This window comes from Bidens hawaiensis, unplaced genomic scaffold, assembly GCF_021521415.1.
Source record: "Bidens hawaiensis isolate Kalapana, Puna unplaced genomic scaffold, B.hawaiensis_p1.1 tig00004003_1, whole genome shotgun sequence".
NCBI classification, from domain to species: Eukaryota; Viridiplantae; Streptophyta; class Magnoliopsida; order Asterales; family Asteraceae; genus Bidens; species Bidens hawaiensis.
Genome location: NW_027491234.1, coordinates 436,910 through 458,851, shown reverse-complemented (window position 1 = coordinate 458,851; position 21,942 = coordinate 436,910). Strand labels below are relative to the sequence as shown.

At 34.5% G+C, this 21,942-nt stretch overlaps 1 protein-coding gene across 1 annotated transcript; it reads left to right on the top strand.

The window, feature by feature from the left end:
• Window positions 1-11,494: 11,494 nt before the first annotated feature.
• On the top strand, window positions 11,495-21,673 carry LOC143624919 (putative polygalacturonase At3g15720). Its single transcript, XM_077095414.1, has 9 exons — window positions 11,495-11,611; window positions 11,691-11,828; window positions 11,972-12,128; window positions 12,239-12,261; window positions 12,339-12,546; window positions 12,634-12,715; window positions 21,023-21,131; window positions 21,229-21,351; window positions 21,455-21,673. The coding sequence occupies exons 1-9, from the start codon at window positions 11,495-11,497 to the stop codon at window positions 21,671-21,673; spliced, it is 1,176 nt and encodes a 391-aa protein (XP_076951529.1).
• Window positions 21,674-21,942: the final 269 nt, after the last annotated feature.

The window sequence follows — 21,942 nt, the reverse complement described above, 5'->3', positions numbered from 1 at the left end:
TGATCTTGACATTAAGCTTCCTAACATTGACTCACTCACTTTATTACAGACAGGATTGTTAATCGTTTTTGTTAGACCCACACAAGACTCAAAACGGGGTTATAACTCTCCTTTTGGCTTACAACCCCGGTTAACCTTCCCACATTCATTATTTATATCACCTGCTACACAAGACACGTTGACGTTAGACTTATCAGATGATGGAATTGGAGCATTTGGTGGAGAGGCAGCAAGAACGAATTTCACTGGTTTTGGTACTTTACCAATCCCATAAGCCATCTCTACATCAGGAGAAGTAGTATAGCTAAAGTGGGGCAAACTAGTATAATTATCATTCATTGGTGGAGGCACCGCTGAATAATCATATCCTAGTCCTGATTTAACTTTATTACTTCTTTGTGCTCCGATAATATCATCCAATTGCTCAGATGATGCTTCAAATCTTTCAACTTGTTTTTCCTTTTCTCTTTTATCAGAATCATCAAGTTTTAATTTTTCAATTTCATCTTTTAACTCATTAATTATATTTTTTTAATAGATGACATCTTGCTCCTTAACAAAATTTTTAAGTTTAAGATTTGCTACATCATCATGGTGAGTTTTTATCTTTTCAACATAAATCTTGTCGGCTTTAACATATCTAGCATTTAATTGACGAAGTTTTGCATTTTCTTACAAAACTTCGTCCTGAAGATATCTATAATACGTAACCTTATTTATGCAAGCTTGAGTGCAAAGATTGTGATTTACATCATCAATGGGTGACTCATCAGAACTTGCAGCTGTTGATGAGGATGCTTCATTGTTTGAGGTGAAGGCCATGCCTGCCATGTTGAGAGGATTCTACAGCTCTTGAAATTGATCATCCCAATCCACACCAACTTGGACCTCCGTTTAGGAGACAAGGGCCTATTGTGTCTGTACTTGAATTGCTCTTGTGTGGATGATTCCCAATTCTTTGAGCTGAGCTGCTTGGCTTCTGCACCTCATGCCTCTTTCCGGCAGCTTTGCTGTTTTCCTCCTCAGTCACCTCAGTCACACGAATATCATTGGCTGGCTTTGACGGATTCGTGCATTCTCGTGAAAAATGACCCATCTCACCGCAGTTGTAACACCGTAGCTTCGACTTGTCAAACCCGATCCTCTTCCTGTCTGAATCTTTGAAGCTGTCTTTTCCATACATCTTCATGACGTTTGTAGCTCTTTGCACGGCCATTTCCATTTGGTACTTGATATCAATCTTGTCAAGATCCTTTTGATTAATATCTCTCATGTCCCCAATCTCAAATTGTGGTGGCAATAGATTTCCTTGCAATAACCCTTCATGGCTTCACAGTAGCTTGAAGGTTTTCTTGGTTGGGGTTTTGAGGATGAAGAAATCCCATGAGCTTTTAAGGCTTGTTCAGCCGCACAGTCAACTGCCTTTTGAAATGAGCTAGGCTCAGATGATCCAGATTGACTTCCTTTTGAGATAAAGGCAGTGGTTTGTGGAGGAACACTTGAGGAGTACTTCAGAGTGTTCACAGGGTACACATTCTGCTGGGTTTTGCTTATGAAAGCGGTTGGAATTGTTGAAGCAGTGCTCATCCCAGCTTGATTCAGAGAACTCAGATGATTGTTCATTCTCATCTGTTTGTCCATTTCAAATGACTTGATGGTTGAGATCAAATCGGAGTTTGTCATGGCATTCAAATTTGTGGTTCTCTTGATTGTAATTGTGTTGGTACTCCAGTTATATAGCAGAGAGTTTATCAACTTGTGATTGACTTCAGAGTTTGTGATGTTGACACTTGCAGCTCTGACTCTTACTATTAACTTCTCAAACCTCTTCACCAAATCCAACACATTTTCACCTTGACGATGATTGAACATGTTGAATTCTTCTTTCAATAGGGCTTTCTTGTTTTCCCTAATTTCAGAATTTCCCTCCACCTTCTCAAAAAGAGCATCCCATAAACTCTTGGCAGTTGTATGTTCTTCTAGGGTCTCAGTAATCTCATTTGAAAGACAAACTGTTAAAGTAAGATATGCCTTCTTGTCTTGCTCCACCAAGGTCCTATCATTATCGTCATAATTTTCAGGAGTTTTTAGTTGTTCCCCAGCCTGAGTGACAGTCATGGGAACATGAGGACCTTGTACAAAGCATCTCATTAAGTCAGAATCAGTCATGAGATAAAATTCATGAACCTCCATTTGAAGTTGACAAAATTATCTTCTAAGGTCATAAATTTTGGAGGTTTTTGAGGTGTTCCCACTTGGTTTTCCAACAGAAAATACCCCTTTAGCAACTCAGAATCAGTGCTAGACATGGTCTTAGCAGTCTCAAACACTTAACAATCTTCAAGCTGCTCAAAAATCAATACAGGCAACTTTTTCGCGCGAAACATACTCTATGCGAAGCGAAAAAGTAGTTCCAAGTAAAGCGAAAAACTTAGATGAATAGTGAAGCGAAAGACTTGTATGCGAAGCGAAACTGTGAACAGTAATGCGATGCGAAAAAGTTTCCAAGCGAAGCGAAAGAGTTTCTGATGCGAAAAAGTTCAGTTTTCTAGAAGCAATCTTTCTTGGGATCTGTCCACCTAATCTTGTCAGTTCTGGGTCCAAGGTTGGTACACTGATTTTTATGCCATGAGAAGCGAAAATTTTGACTTCTTAATTTTAACACTTTTCAAACCCGTAAACACTAATCTTTAACACTTTTAAACCCAAACCTTTTGGATCTAAAGCTGGTACACAGTTGTGTTTTCACCAAAAACACATTCTAAGACATATTATTAAGATTGTATTTTTCTTCTTTTTTTGTTTTTTTTTTGAACTTTCTTTGCAAGAACACTTCTTTTCTATTCCCAAGATCAAAACCCAAGGTTGTGATCTAAAAACCCTCAACTAGTGAGCCGAAGCTCTGATACCAATTGTAGATCCCGACGCTGGTGGATCTAACAACAATCTTTGGATCTACCAAACTTAGTGCTAGCGGAAATCACACTAAGTCACCTAAGTGGTCTCGGATCTTGAGAGTTTATTTTATGATATGGAAAGTTAGAGTGAGAGAGTGAAGGCTAGAGAGTAAGTATAGAATTTTTGCAAAAGGTTTTCTATTAATAATCAACAACCTCTCTCATGGCATGCTTCTCTATCTATAGAGAAGCATGCATGAGAAGCATGTCACATCACATGCCTAATGGGCTTCTATACATTATTTCCCTTGGGCCTTCTCCCTTTGGCCTATTACATACAAAATGAACTACTAAAGCCCAAAACATAACAAACCAATACAAAAGACTAACATAACAAAATGAGGCCTAACAATATATATATATATATATATATATATATATATATATATATATATATATATATATATATATATATATATATATATATATCATAAATCAACTCACGAAACCCTACTGCAATTATATTTTGGTTCCGCCACTAACCACCATCTCAACTGTTTTAACCACCGCATCACACCACCACCGTCCTAGGAAGACACCCGCCCTGCCCTCGTCGTTTCTTTTCCGAGTTAAACCGCCGCCACCGCTAACGGGTGCTGCCGGAGACGCCTATCACCAGCCACACGCGTTCTTGAGTTACGCCACTTGCCGACGAACCGTCGCATGTGCCACCAACAGCCGCTGCAAATCAGACGACACCAGCGCTTTCGTCAGTTTTTCGGTTAGCGATTAGCTCCGTTGTTGATTCGGTTGTCGGCTACTCCACCTTAACTTCCGATTGATTCCGTTCAACTATTAGGTAACAGCCTGCTTTCCGTTAATTGTTCGTTCGGTTAAATGTGGTTCTTAAATTTCGATTATTTCCGATGACTAAACCGAAATCTGAAATTGAGGTTATGAAGAAAATATGTGTACATGTACTAATAACATCAATAGATTAAGAAATTGATTTGCTTCTGTTTCTGTTTATAAATCATATCTCCATGAGTCAACTATAATTTCATAATTAGAATTTGTGTTATTAAAGAAGTCAAAATATAGTCAAGTTCTTGTACATAGCTATTGTGCATGGGTTGATATAATAATAATAATAATAATAATAATAATAATAAGTTATGAGTAAGTTTTCTAAAAATCTTTCAAATTAATTAGCAACTGAGAAGTTTCTTTATTGGAACGAGTATATATTAACCACTAATCAAAGGAAATAAGTGGCATTTTGAGAATTCTAATGGACAACGAAAAGAGATGTCTGAAAGTATAAATGTCTCCTTCGTCGAAACATCGGTCAACTAGTGAACTCATCAATTTAACACACCTAAGCGAATCTATTGTAATAAATGAAATGTAGGTGTTGATACAACGTAGCACGACTCAACTTTGGTAGCTTACTTTTGTTTGGCTAACTAAGGTACGGATTCTGTTTTCCTTCACTCATAGTATTAATTATATTCCGTCACTTCGTAATACGGTTTCTGTTTTCGTTTACTCGTAATATAAATTATATTCCATTTTATATTCGGTGTCCTTCACTTTGTAGTGCGTACTTTTCGTTAGCTTTTATTACGGTTTGAGTTCGGTTTGCTTGTTATGCTTTTTATTTATTTGCGTAACATGCCATAGATCATATATTTTGTACTCATTATTTCATGTCCCGTTAGTAGCATTTTGTTGCATATTTATATGACATTAGTTTTTGTACTCTGTCACCCGAGCATGTCTGAAAAGTCGTATGAGCGTCAACGGCATGCACTTATCGTGGCAGTGCGTAATAAAAGTTCACGGCATCTCTAGCTTGTGCTTGTATAGCACTTTGGCCCCTAGAGGCGTATAGATCGATCTTAGCTCTGAGTTTGCGTTTGTTGTGTGGAGATGGAGTAATGGTGGTACGCCACGCTCACCATCTCATAGGTGCATGGACTAGCTAGCTGTGTACCAGTCTGTTCTGTTTAGGCTCGTTGGTGCTTCTGTTTCACATGACTTTGAGTTCTTGATATGTGTAGTCACGTGGTTTGATGTGTGTATATATTCTGATATGTTTCTGTATGTGTTTGATTTTGTTACGACTAAGTGTCGGATTACGCGTCAGTTTATGTTTAGTATTTTTGTCAGTAAAAAGTTGGTTTCGAGTTTGAATCAAAATTCTTAGACTTGTTTTTCCTTCGTCCGTCCTTACCTATACTATTTTTGTTTCCGTTACTTGGCAATTTTTGGCTCGGCCGTATTTTCTTTGTTGTGTTTTTCTTATTTGTTCACAGGTAATTTGGGAAATCATGGGAATTAGTGATGAGAGAGACTAATGAAGTTCAGGATTTTTAAAAAAAAATTAATTCATTTTGGTTTAATAATATGACTTAGGTTGCTTTGATTTATTGTAATTTGGATTGTGGCTTTGATTTGATATCTGTAATAGTGACACGTCAGCCTGTTCCGGGTTGGGGTGTTACATTTATACACTATAATTTTTTTCTATCTAAATACAATTTTCTCCAACTCAATTTATCAACATCCATTAAATCTACATATACCTTTTACTAGCTTTGAGCACAAAAAACGTATAACGTACACAAAAATATACAACATACACATGGAATTCCAACATCAACAATTACAAAAACTAAACAAAAATAAATATATCTTACATGATGCGGAAAATATACAAGCTATACCAAAATATATAGCATACACTTGTATTTTTGCATAAAAAACATATAAAATGCACAAAAACATCTAATAAATATATGAATCTTAGCATCAACAATTATACATCAGCTACACGAAAATGAATATAACCTAAACATGCGTATTTTAATATACAACCTTCAAATGTTTTTGTTAGTACTAAATACACATGTGTAGGTTATGTGTGTTTTCTTGTAGGTTCTATATAATTATTAATGCTGAAATATAAGTGTAGGTTTATATTATTGTTTTGGGTGTATATTTTTATTGATAATTAATGAATACATGCGTAGATATATGCATTTTTTCATGTAGCATATATATATATAGGGCTAGTTTCATTTGAGAACTCAAAAAAAGTTAAGAACTTTTAGAAACTCCTTAAAACCAAATATTCTTTTAACTTTTTTTTATATATTAACATTATTTGAGGCTTGTTTTATCATATTTATAAAAAAAATTAATTACATATATAAATCATAAGTTACACATGTGTAAAATTTATGTGATAAAAATTTACATATATGTAAAAAATCCATAGATATGCGGAAAAAAAACTAATTTTCATAATTGTAATCGTAAATATAGATGTCAAAAGTGATAAAACTACACTTAAATAACATTAACATACAAAAAATTTTATAAAAAACGTTAGCTATTAAGAGTTCCTTCAAGTTCTTAAATGATTTAAGAGTTCTCAAATGATACTAATCCTATATATATATATATATATATATATATATATATATATATATATATATATATTTGTTGGTGCTGAATTACATGTGTAGATTGCGTACTTGCATGTTGTTGTGTATACTTAAAACAAGTATAGGTTATATGTGTTTATGTAGGACTGCAGGTTGTATATTTTTTTTTATAAAAAAACATGTGTAGAAAATAATTTTTTTATTTATTCATCACGATGTAACTATGTGTTAGTTTATGTAGGTATGCTAATTGAGAAAAAGTATGTATTGATGTCTATAAAGAAATTATATATTGATGGATAATGATATATTAAGTTAAAAAGAAATTGCAATTTGAAGATAAAGAAATTTAGTGTACGAAAAAATGTATTTCTGTAGGATAAAAAATCAACAGAGTAAAAAAAAATAAGTTACAAAAATAAATGAACTCTTTATATTTAGTTTGATTAATTGTGTTAATTGTAAAGAGAAATTAATGATTCTATTAGTCGTATTATTTGAAGAAGAATGCATTTATCGTTGCAATTTAACTATTTTTATTTATTTTTCAACATTTGTGATTTCTAATTAAACTAGTGGTCTATGTTGATTTCTCGCACTTCTCGTAATAAGATAAATTCTAAATGGTAAAATTTACGTGAGAATTCATCTGGTGCAAAAATTGCAAGAAATGGTTTATTGGATTTTAATAATCCCTATTAACGAGTATTGGCCGATAATAATCCCTATTCATTTTATGACTACTGGTGGTCCCAACTTTAAAAAAGTTGGCCGCTAATGGTCCTCTGTTAAAAAGGACTTAATAGCGTTATACGTTTTCCTGAATTTCATATTAATGTTTTAGGGCTTTTCATTGGAAGGAGGATACGAGTCGATTGATGTAAAACTTAGTTCGAAACGGTGATCCAAACAGCTTGATTTTTGTTAATTGGAAGTTCAAATACTTGAATTAAAGCATTGTTTCAGCGTTTTTGAGAACCGTTTTGAACTAAGTTTTATATCAATCGACTCGTATCCTCCTTCTGATCAAAAGCCTTAAAACATTAGTTTGAAATTTGGAAAAAAGTATAACACCGTTAAGTTCTTTTTAACGGAGGACTATTGGCGACCAACTTTTTCAAATTTGGGGCCACCAATGGTGATAAATGAATAGGGATTATTATCGGCCAATACTCGTTAATGGGAATTATTAAAATCCAATAAACCGCAAGAAATCAATATGGATCCCTAGTTTAATTTGAAATCATAAATGAGTAAAGGTAAATAAAAATAGTTTAATTGCAATAATAAATACATTCTTCTTCAATTATTACAACTAATAAAATCAATAATTTCTCTTTCCAATTAATATGCGGCAAAGCTTAGATTATGCTTTAAATTGTTAATGTTCTCTATTTGTCTTTGTAATTTGGGTAATTAAATTAACCATCTGATACCTTATAATAACTTTGCTATATTATTAAAGCAATACAAGGTTTTCACATGACATTCAACTAGCATGTTCACATAGACTTTCAACTCATAAATTTTATATTTATATAATTTTCACATGTTAATTTGAACATTAATTTTAAAGATTAACTCCTAATTTAAAGAACGTTTCAAAATAAATTGTTATAATCATTATTTATTGTGTAATAAAGACAAATAATTGTTTTCATTGTAATTTTTTAAATTTTGAGAATTTTTATTTTATTTTTAGATTTTGGGAAATTATTTATGACCTTTTGGACCGGATGCTTGGATTGAAATGGTGATTTAATTCACGATGTTTGGATTATATTGATGCTTTATTAAATACGCAGTTTAATAATAATTATAGTTATATCTCATTGCTATATTCATATTTTAACATTTTTTATGTTGAGTAATTAAATGTTTTATAATTTCAATAAAAATAGCTTTTATAACACACAACTTATGTTACAACATATAGATGTTTACGCTTCATAGTTTACAAAATATGACTTTAGTAGATAATAAAGTCTTAACTAATATGTCTTTTTTGTTTCATAGTATAAGTTAAAAAATATGTGGCTTAACTTAGAATTATATTTTAAATTGTTATTTTTCTCTACTTGTCTTTGTATGTTAGGTTCTTTTAATTAAAATAACAATGCGATATCTTATAATAATCTTACTATACTATTAAAGCAATATAAAGTTTTCACATCACATTCAACTAGCATGTCCACATAGGCTTTCAACTCATCAATTTTTCATTTATATAATTTCCACATGTTAATTTGAACATTAATTTTAATTAATAACTTCTTAGTTAAAGAAAGTTTCAAAATAAATTTTTATAATCATCATTTATTGAGTACTAAAGACAATTAATTGTTTACATTGTTATTTTTTAAAATTTTGAGAGTTTGTTATTTTATTTTATTTCTGGATTGTGGGAAAATATTTATGAACGTTTGGATTGAAATGGTGGTTTAAGTCAAGATGTCTGGATTATATTGTTGGTGTATTAAACGTGCGGTTTAATAATAATTATAATTATATCTCATTGTTATATTTATATTTTTAGCATTTTTTATGTTGCGTACATAAATTTTTTATAATTTCAATAAAAATATTTTTTATAACACACAACTTATGTTACAACATCTATATATTTACGCTTAATAGCTTACATCATATGACTTCAGTAGATGATGAGATTTTTACTAATATGTCCTTTTTATTTCATGGTATAAGTTAAAAAAATACGTGGCATAACTTATAATTATGTTTTAAATTGTTGTTTTTTTCTATTTATCTTTGTATGTTGGATTTCTTTTAATTAAATTAACAATGTGATACCTTACGATGATGATGATGATGATGATGATGATGATGATGATGCTAGATTATCTGATATTTACAATATGTTAAAATGTATAAAACACACACGCACGCGCACACACACACTCACACACACACATATATGAATTTTTATATATTTTCCGTCCGTGTGTAACACAGGATCTAACCTAGTTAAATATATAAAGAAATCATCAACTTTTCTAACTTATTATTATCCCCAATTGATTTTACGTCATACACAAACACATTTTATTCATACACTACAATATTCTTAATTCAAAATATCAATATTCATTAACATTAATTTTTTTCATAGCCATCAATACATAATTTTTCTTAATTAATATACCTACATAAATTAACGCATACCTATAATGTGATGAATAATAAAAAGTAAAATGTCATACACATGCATGTTTGCATGATAATATAACAAAAATTACGCGACCTATAATCCTATACACAAAAACATATAACCTAGTTTTAAGCATAAGAGAAACATATAGCCTACACAACAATATAACACCTACACATGCAATTTTGCTTCACCAAATACACACACACACAAGCTACATGAAAAGTACATATATCATATGCATGCATACATTAAATATCAATAAAAATATACACCATACACAAAAACATAAAATCTACACTTATATTTTAGCATCAACAATTATATATAACCCATACTAAAATGCACATAATCTACACATGTGTATTTAAATTTTTTTTTAAAAAAATTACAAGTTGTATTTTAAAATAAACATGTGTAAGATAAATTGTAGCGTATGAATAAATTGTATTTGTGTAAAAACAAAAATGAAGAGGGAAGAGAAATATGTTACAAAATAGATGAATGTTTTCTAATTCTTATAAATATTGTATTTTATTTTAAGTTATGTTAATTAGAGAAAGAAATTAATGGATTTATTAGTTATTATTTAAAAAGAGAAGATATTTAATGTTGTAAATAAAAATTTTCTTTTTTTTCGTTATACACAAATACAATTTCTATCATTCATATTATATGTTGATATTCTTTACAAAAAAAGTATATATATCGATTAAGATATTACATATATGTAATAATGTTATACTACATACATGTAACAGTGTTATATTACACATATGTAATATAAAATATTGTTGTATTACATATGCAATATTGTTGCAATACATATAAGTAATAGTGTTATATTATATATATATATGTAATATGTCAAATATCACGATTGAGTTTCTTTATTAATTTTGCATAGAGAGGTTACCTTATAATAAAAGAAATAAGATTTTTTTTAGAAAAAAAAATTAATGTTTGGGTATCATTTTCGCAAGTTCTTTATTACTTCTCAAGTTCTCTATTTAGGAGGAGTTCTCTCGCATGTGTGTGTATATATATATTAACAGTTTGAACATTAAAAATCAAAGATAAATTGTTTAAGCTCATTTTCATTGTAACCTACAAAATACTAAAAAAAAAACAAATAAAAGTAATGTATTTCATTGTGATTTTGATGCATTTTAACATAGTTAATACTAAAATGAAAAAAAAAAGTCATATTTATATAAATATTTTTAAATCTTCTAGACTAGTAAATATTTTTTTCCTACCAAGTCCATTTCTAAGTCTGTAAACATATATGCATACCATGATGTACTCTCATTGGTTTTGATATGTTTAGAAATCAGTTAAGAAAGTCATTGGGAGGCCCATGCCACATGCCTAGTAAGGGTAAATACGCAAAAAAAAGTTAGGCACAAGCAACATAATCCAAATGTACCATTGCATTTCCTAACACCGTGTTTGAAAATAGTTCCGATGAACGTTATAAATCCCGATTTACATTCACCGTGTTAAAAAAATCCTGACATTGTGTTCGCATCCATATCAACACACTTATGATTTTTTTTAAATGTAACAATACTTTTATAAATAAAAGAAAAAAGTACTCTATTTGATAGTATAATTTTAGAAGTTTTTTGACATAAAAATGTTATTTTTGTTTAAAACAAATTAAAAATAAGAAAAATAAAAGTAATCAATTACTTGTTTTTTTATGACAAAATTTGCTGGTTTTTAAAACCATGTTACAGGACATAAGATCTATCAAAATCATTCGTTTTTAAAAGTAAAAACGTCTGGACTACAATTTGAAAAATCTTTGCATCCTGACATAAGGTCAAACCCTCACTCATACTATATATACTAAAGAGAGAAGTGGTATTATAGATACTTTGATCGTTTCAAAAATGGTAAGGTCCATATGCTTCCAACACCAACAAATATATCATTTACAGTATTCCTCCTCCTCTTTGCAGGCTTTCTTGATGGTAATCTTCTTCAGTTTATTTTTCATTTCATTTGGCCCGAAAACCATCAATGCAACCACTTTTGATGTAACATCATATGGTGCAATAGGAGATGGGAATACAGATGACACTGAGGTATGTAAATTATGCCTACCTGCAATTTGAATCAATAGAGCAATTTCTAATTAATTGTAGCGCTGTTTGCAATATACAGGCTTTTGCTAGGGCATGGGAAGATGTATGTAGAAAAACCTCAAGACATCCGACACTAATCGTGCCACCATCCAAGACGTTTTTAATACATTGTATCAAATTCATTGGTCCGTGCATATCTTCTATCATTCATATTGAGGTACATTCAGACTCTAGTTAATGATCATTTACGATTTTGTGTTTTCTAGTATCTAGTTATACGTGTAACATTTTATAAAACGTGAGTAAAGTCATTTTAGTTATGAATTATTATAATATTAAAAATATATTTTTGGTTGGTAGCTTTTGGGCGATATTACTGCTCCAAAGAGTCTAGATGGGTGGAAAGAATGCGTTACCAATGGCTATTTGATGCAATTTACATCGGTTCAAGGACTCATTGTGGACGGACCAGGCCAAATAGATGGCCAAGGTTCTATCTGGTGGCCGAAAGAAGGAAGCATTAAGGCAAATTAAAATTAACCCTCATTTAGTTTATTTTTGCGTACTTTAATCAATATATTGGTTATTAATTAATATACTCGTTTTGTTTCTTTCTGCAGCCCACAGGTCCAAAGTGCGATTGCCCATCGGTATGCTCGTCTATTTCCTTTTAACTACATGTTAATATATAACGCATAAAAAATGTCCATTTAACCGATCTATTTAGATGTTATGCTTTGAAAAATGTGACGGCCTACAACTGAGAGGTACAAGACATATAAACAGTCCAAAGAGCCATGTCAGCATCAATGGTTGTAAAGGTGCAGATCTCGGAAATCTTCATATTTCAGCACCTGAGCATGCCCCTAATACTGATGGAATCTGCGTCAGTTGGTCGTCACACGTTAATATCCACGACTCTGTTATCCAAAGCGGTATATATGACATAAAGACAATCCTAGTTTCTTATATGAAAATCATCTTGATGTAGTTGTTCTTCCTAAAACATATAAAAACAACAGGTGACGATTGTGTGGCTATTAGTGTTGGCACATACGACATCAATGTAACCGGTATCACGTGTGGACCTGGTCATGGCATAAGGTAGCATTCATCATCAGGCTAAGACAATGTAAGGCCCCAAACCGGCAGCCCTACTTTAGCGTCGGATTTACTCATAAACACAGTTCTTGCAATCAGAGTTAATTAAAACTTTCGCGGAAACGTTTACTTGAAGCATTCGTTACAAAACATTCAATCTCTTCTCTGATACTATAAAACAAATCATTATATTTAAAACATCTTTTCTTCCATCTTAAGATGCCAGCAGTTTAATCCATGCCATGTGCCATCCTCATGCTAGTTCTTTGGTCTGATCACCTGCGTGCATACTAAAAGTCAGCTACGCTGAGTGAGTTCTAGTTAATCAAGCAACTTATCATACAACCACTACATGCATCATATACGTATCCGCAGACACGTAGTCCACTATCTAACCTGCTTACATTACCACTTAGCCTCTTATTTACGCCTACCACTTTGCCACCTTGCCACTTTAATAACGTATAACGTTATGCCACTTTGCCACTTTAATAACGTAAAACGTTATGCCACTTTGCCACTTTAATAACGTAAAACGTTATGCCACTTTGCCACTTTAATAACGTATCACGTTATGCCACTTTGCCACTTTAATAACGTAAAACGTTATGCCACTTTGCCACTTTAATAACGAAGGCACGTATAGGCTTACCCTACCACGTACTATCGTTATGCCACTAACACTCTTACTAGACTCTTGCCACTTCTAACACGCTCTACCTCTACTTGTCTACAACACGCTTCATATCATTTACATAATAAGCAAGTCACATCAACAATCATACACACATAATAACGATGGCACGTACAGGCTTTCCCTATCACGCGTTCACGTTATGCCACTAACACCCTTACTAGACTCTTGCCACTTCTAACACACTCTACCTCTACCTGCCTATATCACACTTCATATCAGTTCAGTATTTACGTAATAAACAAGTCACATCATAACATTCATACACACTATCAACCACTTGGAATTTACTATTCTTGGCGATACGTGCAATATCCGAAGATCGTTCACGTACCGACAAGCATTATAAAATATATACCTCGTATAACATCTATAGCATACACTTACCACTTAAGGTAAGTGTGTTCACACTTCACATCGAGTATGCACACAGCCCCGAAAACATAACAAGGAAATGGGGCTAGAAACTCACCTGAACTCTGCTTCTTCTTCCGATAGTTGTAAATCCCTTCTTTAACTGAGCTCGGCTGACTGTATAAGTTACACGTATCAATACTCGCCTGATTTAATCTGATGGCCTAGTATTAGATTACTTTTACTTATCGTTTTAATTTATTTTCTAATCGAACTTGACTCTAGGCGAAGTTAAACCTTAGGCGAACTTAGCTTTAGGCGAAGTTAAACCTTAGGCGAACTTAGCTTTTAGGCGAAGTTGTCATCAGGCGAACTTAGCTTTTAGGCGAAGTTGTCATCAGGCGAACTTAGCTTTTAGGCGAAGTTGTCATCAGGCGAACTTAGCTTTGCAGGCGAAGTTCATCAGGCGAACTTAGCTTGCAGGCGAAGTTGTCGGCTGCAGCTACTGTTCGTCCTTAATCATCTTCGTTTCTTAACCAAATAACTCGATTTAGGTATCCACGGAATCGTCTGACCAGCGCCTACAAACCCCAACCATCAAATCGGCCTAACATCGATGTTTAAGGGGTGCGATTTAGGCATATATGTTACGGGTTCTTTTATCAATCGATTAACCCATCAAATCGTAACCATTTTCAGTAAGTTTAGCTTTGTAGGATTCGTTTTTACCATACAAACACCGATCTATCATTTCTATACTAATCCAAACCTAAACGAACATGTTCTCGATATAAACGTACCGTAAATGAGTCGAACTACGAACACGAGCTGGTCTTGTTGCTTTGGTTCGTCACGACGATCTAGCACCAACGAGCTCGGGTCCTCGCCTTTGGATCTTGGTTCGGGTTGTGTGTGTTTTGGAGTGTGTAGAGATTAGGATGGATAAATGGATGGAATGGAAAGGATTGGGGTTTAAGGGGGTATTTATACTCCCTTAAGCCCATGGACCGAAGGCTTCCTTTTGGTCCATATCTAATCCCATCTAATTATCCTACTAAGTCTTCATATTTTGCTATTATTATTATCGTTCCACTAACTCGTTTATTTCACCCGACAAAATAATATATTAAATATTACTTTAGAAATTTCGGGATGTTACAAGTCTTCCCTCCTTAAAGAGGTTTCGTCCCCGAAACCTAGCTTATTTCTTGCAAAAGGAATACCTTTGTAAAAGGAATACCTTTTTCTTTATAATCGCACACTTTATTGGATCACCTTTGCTTTATGAGTTATCCTTCTTACTCCCGACCTTGCAGCCATCGAATGGTGGTCATGTGTTTTAGCTATTTAAGGTAGCTTGTCCATGAGGCTCTCGATGTCTCAAGTCTCGTCTCGTCTTTCCAAGGGCTTCCCTTGATGCTTTTGTGACCATTTGGCAACTCTCTTAGCATATCTGACTACAAGCTCCAAGCGTGACTTCTTCATTACTTTTTGCAGTTGGAGTCATGTTGTTTTCGTATATCGCTCTGCCTCAGATTCTTCTCGTGTCCGCCTCTTTTGTAACAGTCATCTATCTTATCTCTAAGGAAACACAAATGTTATCACTCTAGGAATTATTTAGTACATGATTCGTAAGGTAAGTAGTTAAGGACGTTGATCAAGTGTAATTAACTATTTGCGTTACTCCTCAGGTCCTACATACTTCCCTTCATGATTTCACTTGTGCTTGTTTATACTCTTAAACAGTTAATCAGTTAAGATCAATTAACCCTATCCCTAACCTGCACTCATTCTTCATTTAGCAAATAAGCCAACATTAACATACACCATTTACCATACACTTTACCTTTACTGAGCTTGCTTGAGTGACACATGGCTATCTTGAACTGGCATCTTCTTTCTTTCTCATTTTAAATTCCATTCTCTGTTCGAGTCTAAGCACGTAGGATGCTTAAATCTCTCGAACTTATGCTCTGATACCAACTTGTAAGTCCCCAAACCGGTAGCCCTACTTTAGCGTCGGATTTACTCATAAACACAGTTCTTGCAATCAGAGTTAATTAAAACTTTCGCGGAAACGTTTACTTGAAGCATTCGTTACAAAACATTCAATCTCTTCTCTGATACTATAAAACAAATCATTATATTTAAAACATCTTTTCTTCCATCTTAAGATGCCAGCAGTTTAATCCATGCCATGTGCCATCCTCATGCTAGTTCTTTGGTCTGATCACCTGCGTGCATACTAAAAGTCAGCTACGCTGAGTGAGTTCTAGTTAATCAAGCAACTTATCATACAACCACTACATGCATCATATACGTATCCGCAGACACGTAGTCCACTATCTAACCTGCTTACATTACCACTTAGCCTCTTATTTACGCCTACCACTTTGCCACCTTGCCACTTTAATAACGTATAACGTTATGCCACTTTGCCACTTTAATAACGTAAAACGTTATGCCACTTTGCCACTTTAATAACGTAAAACGTTATGCCACTTTGCCACTTTAATAACGTATCACGTTATGCCACTTTGCCACTTTAATAACGTAAAACGTTATGCCACTTTGCCACTTTAATAACGAAGGCACGTATAGGCTTACCCTACCACGTACTATCGTTATGCCACTAACACTCTTACTAGACTCTTGCCACTTCTAACACGCTCTACCTCTACTTGTCTACAACACGCTTCATATCATTTACATAATAAGCAAGTCACATCAACAATCATACACACATAATAACGATGGCACGTACAGGCTTTCCCTATCACGCGTTCACGTTATGCCACTAACACCCTTACTAGACTCTTGCCACTTCTAACACACTCTACCTCTACCTGCCTATATCACACTTCATATCAGTTCAGTATTTACGTAATAAACAAGTCACATCATAACATTCATACACACTATCAACCACTTGGAATTTACTATTCTTGGCGATACGTGCAATATCCGAAGATCGTTCACGTACCGACAAGCATTATAAAATATATACCTCGTATAACATCTATAGCATACACTTACCACTTAAGGTAAGTGTGTTCACACTTCACATCGAGTATGCACACAGCCCCGAAAACATAACAAGGAAATGGGGCTAGAAACTCACCTGAACTCTGCTTCTTCTTCCGATAGTTGTAAATCCCTTCTTTAACTGAGCTCGGCTGACTGTATAAGTTACACGTATCAATACTCGCCTGATTTAATCTGATGGCCTAGTATTAGATTACTTTTACTTATCGTTTTAATTTATTTTCTAATCGAACTTGACTCTAGGCGAAGTTAAACCTTAGGCGAACTTAGCTTTAGGCGAAGTTAAACCTTAGGCGAACTTAGCTTTTAGGCGAAGTTGTCATCAGGCGAACTTAGCTTTTAGGCGAAGTTGTCATCAGGCGAACTTAGCTTTTAGGCGAAGTTGTCATCAGGCGAACTTAGCTTTGCAGGCGAAGTTCATCAGGCGAACTTAGCTTGCAGGCGAAGTTGTCGGCTGCAGCTACTGTTCGTCCTTAATCATCTTCGTTTCTTAACCAAATAACTCGATTTAGGTATCCACGGAATCGTCTGACCAGCGCCTACAAACCCCAACCATCAAATCGGCCTAACATCGATGTTTAAGGGGTGCGATTTAGGCATATATGTTACGGGTTCTTTTATCAATCGATTAACCCATCAAATCGTAACCATTTTCAGTAAGTTTAGCTTTGTAGGATTCGTTTTTACCATACAAACACCGATCTATCATTTCTATACTAATCCAAACCTAAACGAACATGTTCTCGATATAAACGTACCGTAAATGAGTCGAACTACGAACACGAGCTGGTCTTGTTGCTTTGGTTCGTCACGACGATCTAGCACCAACGAGCTCGGGTCCTCGCCTTTGGATCTTGGTTCGGGTTGTGTGTGTTTTGGAGTGTGTAGAGATTAGGATGGATAAATGGATGGAATGGAAAGGATTGGGGTTTAAGGGGGTATTTATACTCCCTTAAGCCCATGGACCGAAGGCTTCCTTTTGGTCCATATCTAATCCCATCTAATTATCCTACTAAGTCTTCATATTTTGCTATTATTATTATCGTTCCACTAACTCGTTTATTTCACCCGACAAAATAATATATTAAATATTACTTTAGAAATTTCGGGATGTTACAAGTCTTCCCTCCTTAAAGAGGTTTCGTCCCCGAAACCTAGCTTATTTCTTGCAAAAGGAATACCTTTGTAAAAGGAATACCTTTTTCTTTATAATCGCACACTTTATTGGATCACCTTTGCTTTATGAGTTATCCTTCTTACTCCCGACCTTGCAGCCATCGAATGGTGGTCATGTGTTTTAGCTATTTAAGGTAGCTTGTCCATGAGGCTCTCGATGTCTCAAGTCTCGTCTCGTCTTTCCAAGGGCTTCCCTTGATGCTTTTGTGACCATTTGGCAACTCTCTTAGCATATCTGACTACAAGCTCCAAGCGTGACTTCTTCATTACTTTTTGCAGTTGGAGTCATGTTGTTTTCGTATATCGCTCTGCCTCAGATTCTTCTCGTGTCCGCCTCTTTTGTAACAGTCATCTATCTTATCTCTAAGGAAACACAAATGTTATCACTCTAGGAATTATTTAGTACATGATTCGTAAGGTAAGTAGTTAAGGACGTTGATCAAGTGTAATTAACTATTTGCGTTACTCCTCAGGTCCTACATACTTCCCTTCATGATTTCACTTGTGCTTGTTTATACTCTTAAACAGTTAATCAGTTAAGATCAATTAACCCTATCCCTAACCTGCACTCATTCTTCATTTAGCAAATAAGCCAACATTAACATACACCATTTACCATACACTTTACCTTTACTGAGCTTGCTTGAGTGACACATGGCTATCTTGAACTGGCATCTTCTTTCTTTCTCATTTTAAATTCCATTCTCTGTTCGAGTCTAAGCATGTAGGATGCTTAAATCTCTCGAACTTATGCTCTGATACCAACTTGTAAGTCCCCAAACCGGTAGCCCTACTTTAGCGTCGGATTTACTCATAAACACAGTTCTTGCAATCAGAGTTAATTAAAACTTTCGCGGAAACGTTTACTTGAAGCATTCGTTACAAAACATTCAATCTCTTCTCTGATACTATAAAACAAATCATTATATTTAAAACATCTTTTCTTCCATCTTAAGATGCCAGCCGTTCAATCCATGCCATGTGCCATCCTCATGCTAGTTCTTTGGTCTGATCACCTGCGTGCATACTAAAAGTCAGCTACGCTGAGTGAGTTCTAGTTAATCAAGCAACTTATCATACAACCACTACATGCATCATATACGTATCCGCAGACACGTAGTCCACTATCTAACCTGCTTACATTACCACTTACCTCTTATTTACGCCTACCACTTTGCCACCTTGCCACTTTAATAACGTATAACGTTATGCCACTTTGCCACTTTAATAACGTAAAACGTTATGCCACTTTGCCACTTTAATAACGTAAAACGTTATGCCACTTTGCCACTTTAATAACGTATCACGTTATGCCACTTTGCCACTTTAATAACGTAAAACGTTATGCCATTTTGTCACTTTAATAACGAAGGCACGTATAGGCTTACCCTACCACGTACTATCGTTATGCCACTAACACTCTTACTAGACTCTTGCCACTTCTAACACGCTCTACCTCTACTTGTCTACAACATGCTTCATATCATTTACATAATAAGCAAGTCACATCAACAATCATACACACATAATAACGATGGCACGTACAGGCTTTCCCTATCACGCGCTCACGTTATGCCACTAACACCCTTACTAGACTCTTGCCACTTCTAACACACTCTACCTCTACCTGCCTATATCACACTTCATATCAGTTCAGTATTTACGTAATAAACAAGTCACATCATAACATTCATACACACTATCAACCACTTGGAATTTACTATCCTTGGCGATACGTGCAATATCCGAAGATCGTTCACGTACCGACAAGCATTATAAAATATATACCTCGTATAACATCTATAGCATACACTTACCACTTAAGGTAAGTGTATTCACACTTCACATCGAGTATGCACACAGCCCCGAAAACATAACAAGGAAATGGGGCTAGAAACTCACCTGAACTCTGCTTCTTCCTCCGATAGTTGTAAATCCCTTCTTTAACTGAGCTCGGCTGACTGTATAAGTTACACGTATCAATACTCGCCTGATTTAATCTGGTGGCCTAGTATTAGATTACTTTTACTTATCGTTTTAATTTATTTTCTAATCGAACTTGACTCTAGGCGAAGTTAAACCTTAGGCGAACTTAGCTTTAGGCGAAGTTAAACCTTATGCGAACTTAGCTTTTAGGCGAAGTTGTCATCAGGCGCACTTAGCTTTTAGGCGAAGTTGTCATCAGGCGAACTTAGCTTTTAGGCGAAGTTTTTATCAGGCGAACTTAGCTTTGCAAGCGAAGTTCATCAGGCGAACTTAGCTTGCAGGCGAAGTTGTCGGCTGCAGCTACTGTTCGTCCTTAATCTTCTTCGTTTCTTAACCAAATAACTCGATTTAGGTATCCACGGAATCGTCTGACCAGCGCCTACAAACCCCAACCATCAAATCGGCCTAACATCGATGTTTAAGGGGTGCGATTTAGGCATATAGGTTACGGGTTCTTTTATCAATCGATTAACCCATCAAATCGTAACCATTTTCAGTAAGTTTAGCTTTGTAGGATTCGTTTTTACCATACAAACACCGATCTATCATTTCTATACTAATCCAAACCTAAACGAACATGTTCTCGATATAAACGTACCGTAAATGAGTCGAACTATGAACACGAGCTGGTCTTGTTGCTTTGGTTCGTCACGACGATCTAGCAGCAACGAGCTCGGGTCCTCGCCTTTGGATCTTGGTTCGGGTTGTGTGTGTTTTGTAGTGTGTAGAGATTAGGATGGATAAATGGATGGAATGAAAAGGATTGGGGTTTAAGGGGGTATTTATACTCTCTTAAGCCCATGGACCGAAGGCCCATATTTCCTTTTGGTCCATATCTAATCCCATCTAATTATCCTACTAAGTCTTCATATTTTGCTATTATTATTATCGTTCCACTAACTCGTTTATTTCACCCGACAAAATAATATATTAAATATTACTTTAGAAATTTCGAGATGTTACAGACAATCTTTGGGATGGTCTCAAATTCCAAAATTTACAAAATAAATTTTGTCCTGCATTATTTCTATTTGCTCAATTGACTTGCTTTGCAGCATTGGAAGCCTTGGAAAGAATGGTGCTTATACTACGGTTGAACAAGTGCATGTGCGAAATTGTAACTTCTCTGGAACACAAAATGGAGCACGAATCAAGACTGTACCGGTAAAATTAAAGTCACATCAGACTTAATACTCTCATTGAACTGTTTTAACTTTTTGAAGGATACTAATTTTACTTTTATTGGTTTCTTGCAATGTAGTACGGACGAGGGTACGCTAGGTCAATTGTATTTGAGGACATTCATTTCATAAATTCCAGTAATCCAATTATAATTGATCAACATTACTGCACTTATTCCAATAACAAAAATTGCTCTGCACCGGTAAGCCTTGTTACACAACAATGTTCTATTAAGTAATCAACGTTACTGTATTTTAGCATAAAAGATCTCCGGGACTAATTTTTTATTTCCTGATTTGGATTAGCCAGACACGTCATCCATACATGTGAGCGATGTAACGTATAGAAATATACATGGATCTTCAGCATCAAAGCAAGCAATTACTCTCAATTGTGTTGGAAAGTTTAACTGTACTGGAATCGAAGTCATTGAAGTCAGACTCACCGGAGAAGACGTGTTTGCTTACTGCCACAATGTGCAGGGATATTTTATCCATACAACCCCTAAGATTCTCTGCAACTAGGTTGTTCACCCCTATTAGTTCGGGATGAACAATAGTGTTTTAGCTGCTTTGGATTGGCGATTGTGTCTGAGTATTGTTATATAAATTATTGATATAATAATCAAATTACTTTATGCATATGAATGGTCTACAAGAAATGGATTTCATACAAACTATTATTGTTAGCTTTAACAAAAAGTCCATAATTTTGTTTTTGTTAAAGCATGTTTGGGATTGAGTTTAAAAAATATTTATTGACTTAATGGTGTTTTTAAAAAACTACTAAATTA

What these genes read in the sequence shown, in the direction of transcription:
- LOC143624919 (XM_077095414.1), top strand. Translation starts at nt 11,495, where the DNA reads ATGGTAATCTTCTTCAGTTTATTTTTCATTTCATTTGGCCCGAAAACC. An exon ending in GGAATACAGATGACACTGAG is followed by an intron (nt 11,612 to 11,690) that starts GTATGTAAATTA and finishes TGCAATATACAG; the next exon opens with GCTTTTGCTAGGGCATGGGA. An exon ending in CTGGTGGCCGAAAGAAGGAA is followed by an intron (nt 12,129 to 12,238) that starts GCATTAAGGCAA and finishes TGCAGCCCACAG; the next exon opens with GTCCAAAGTGCGATTGCCCA.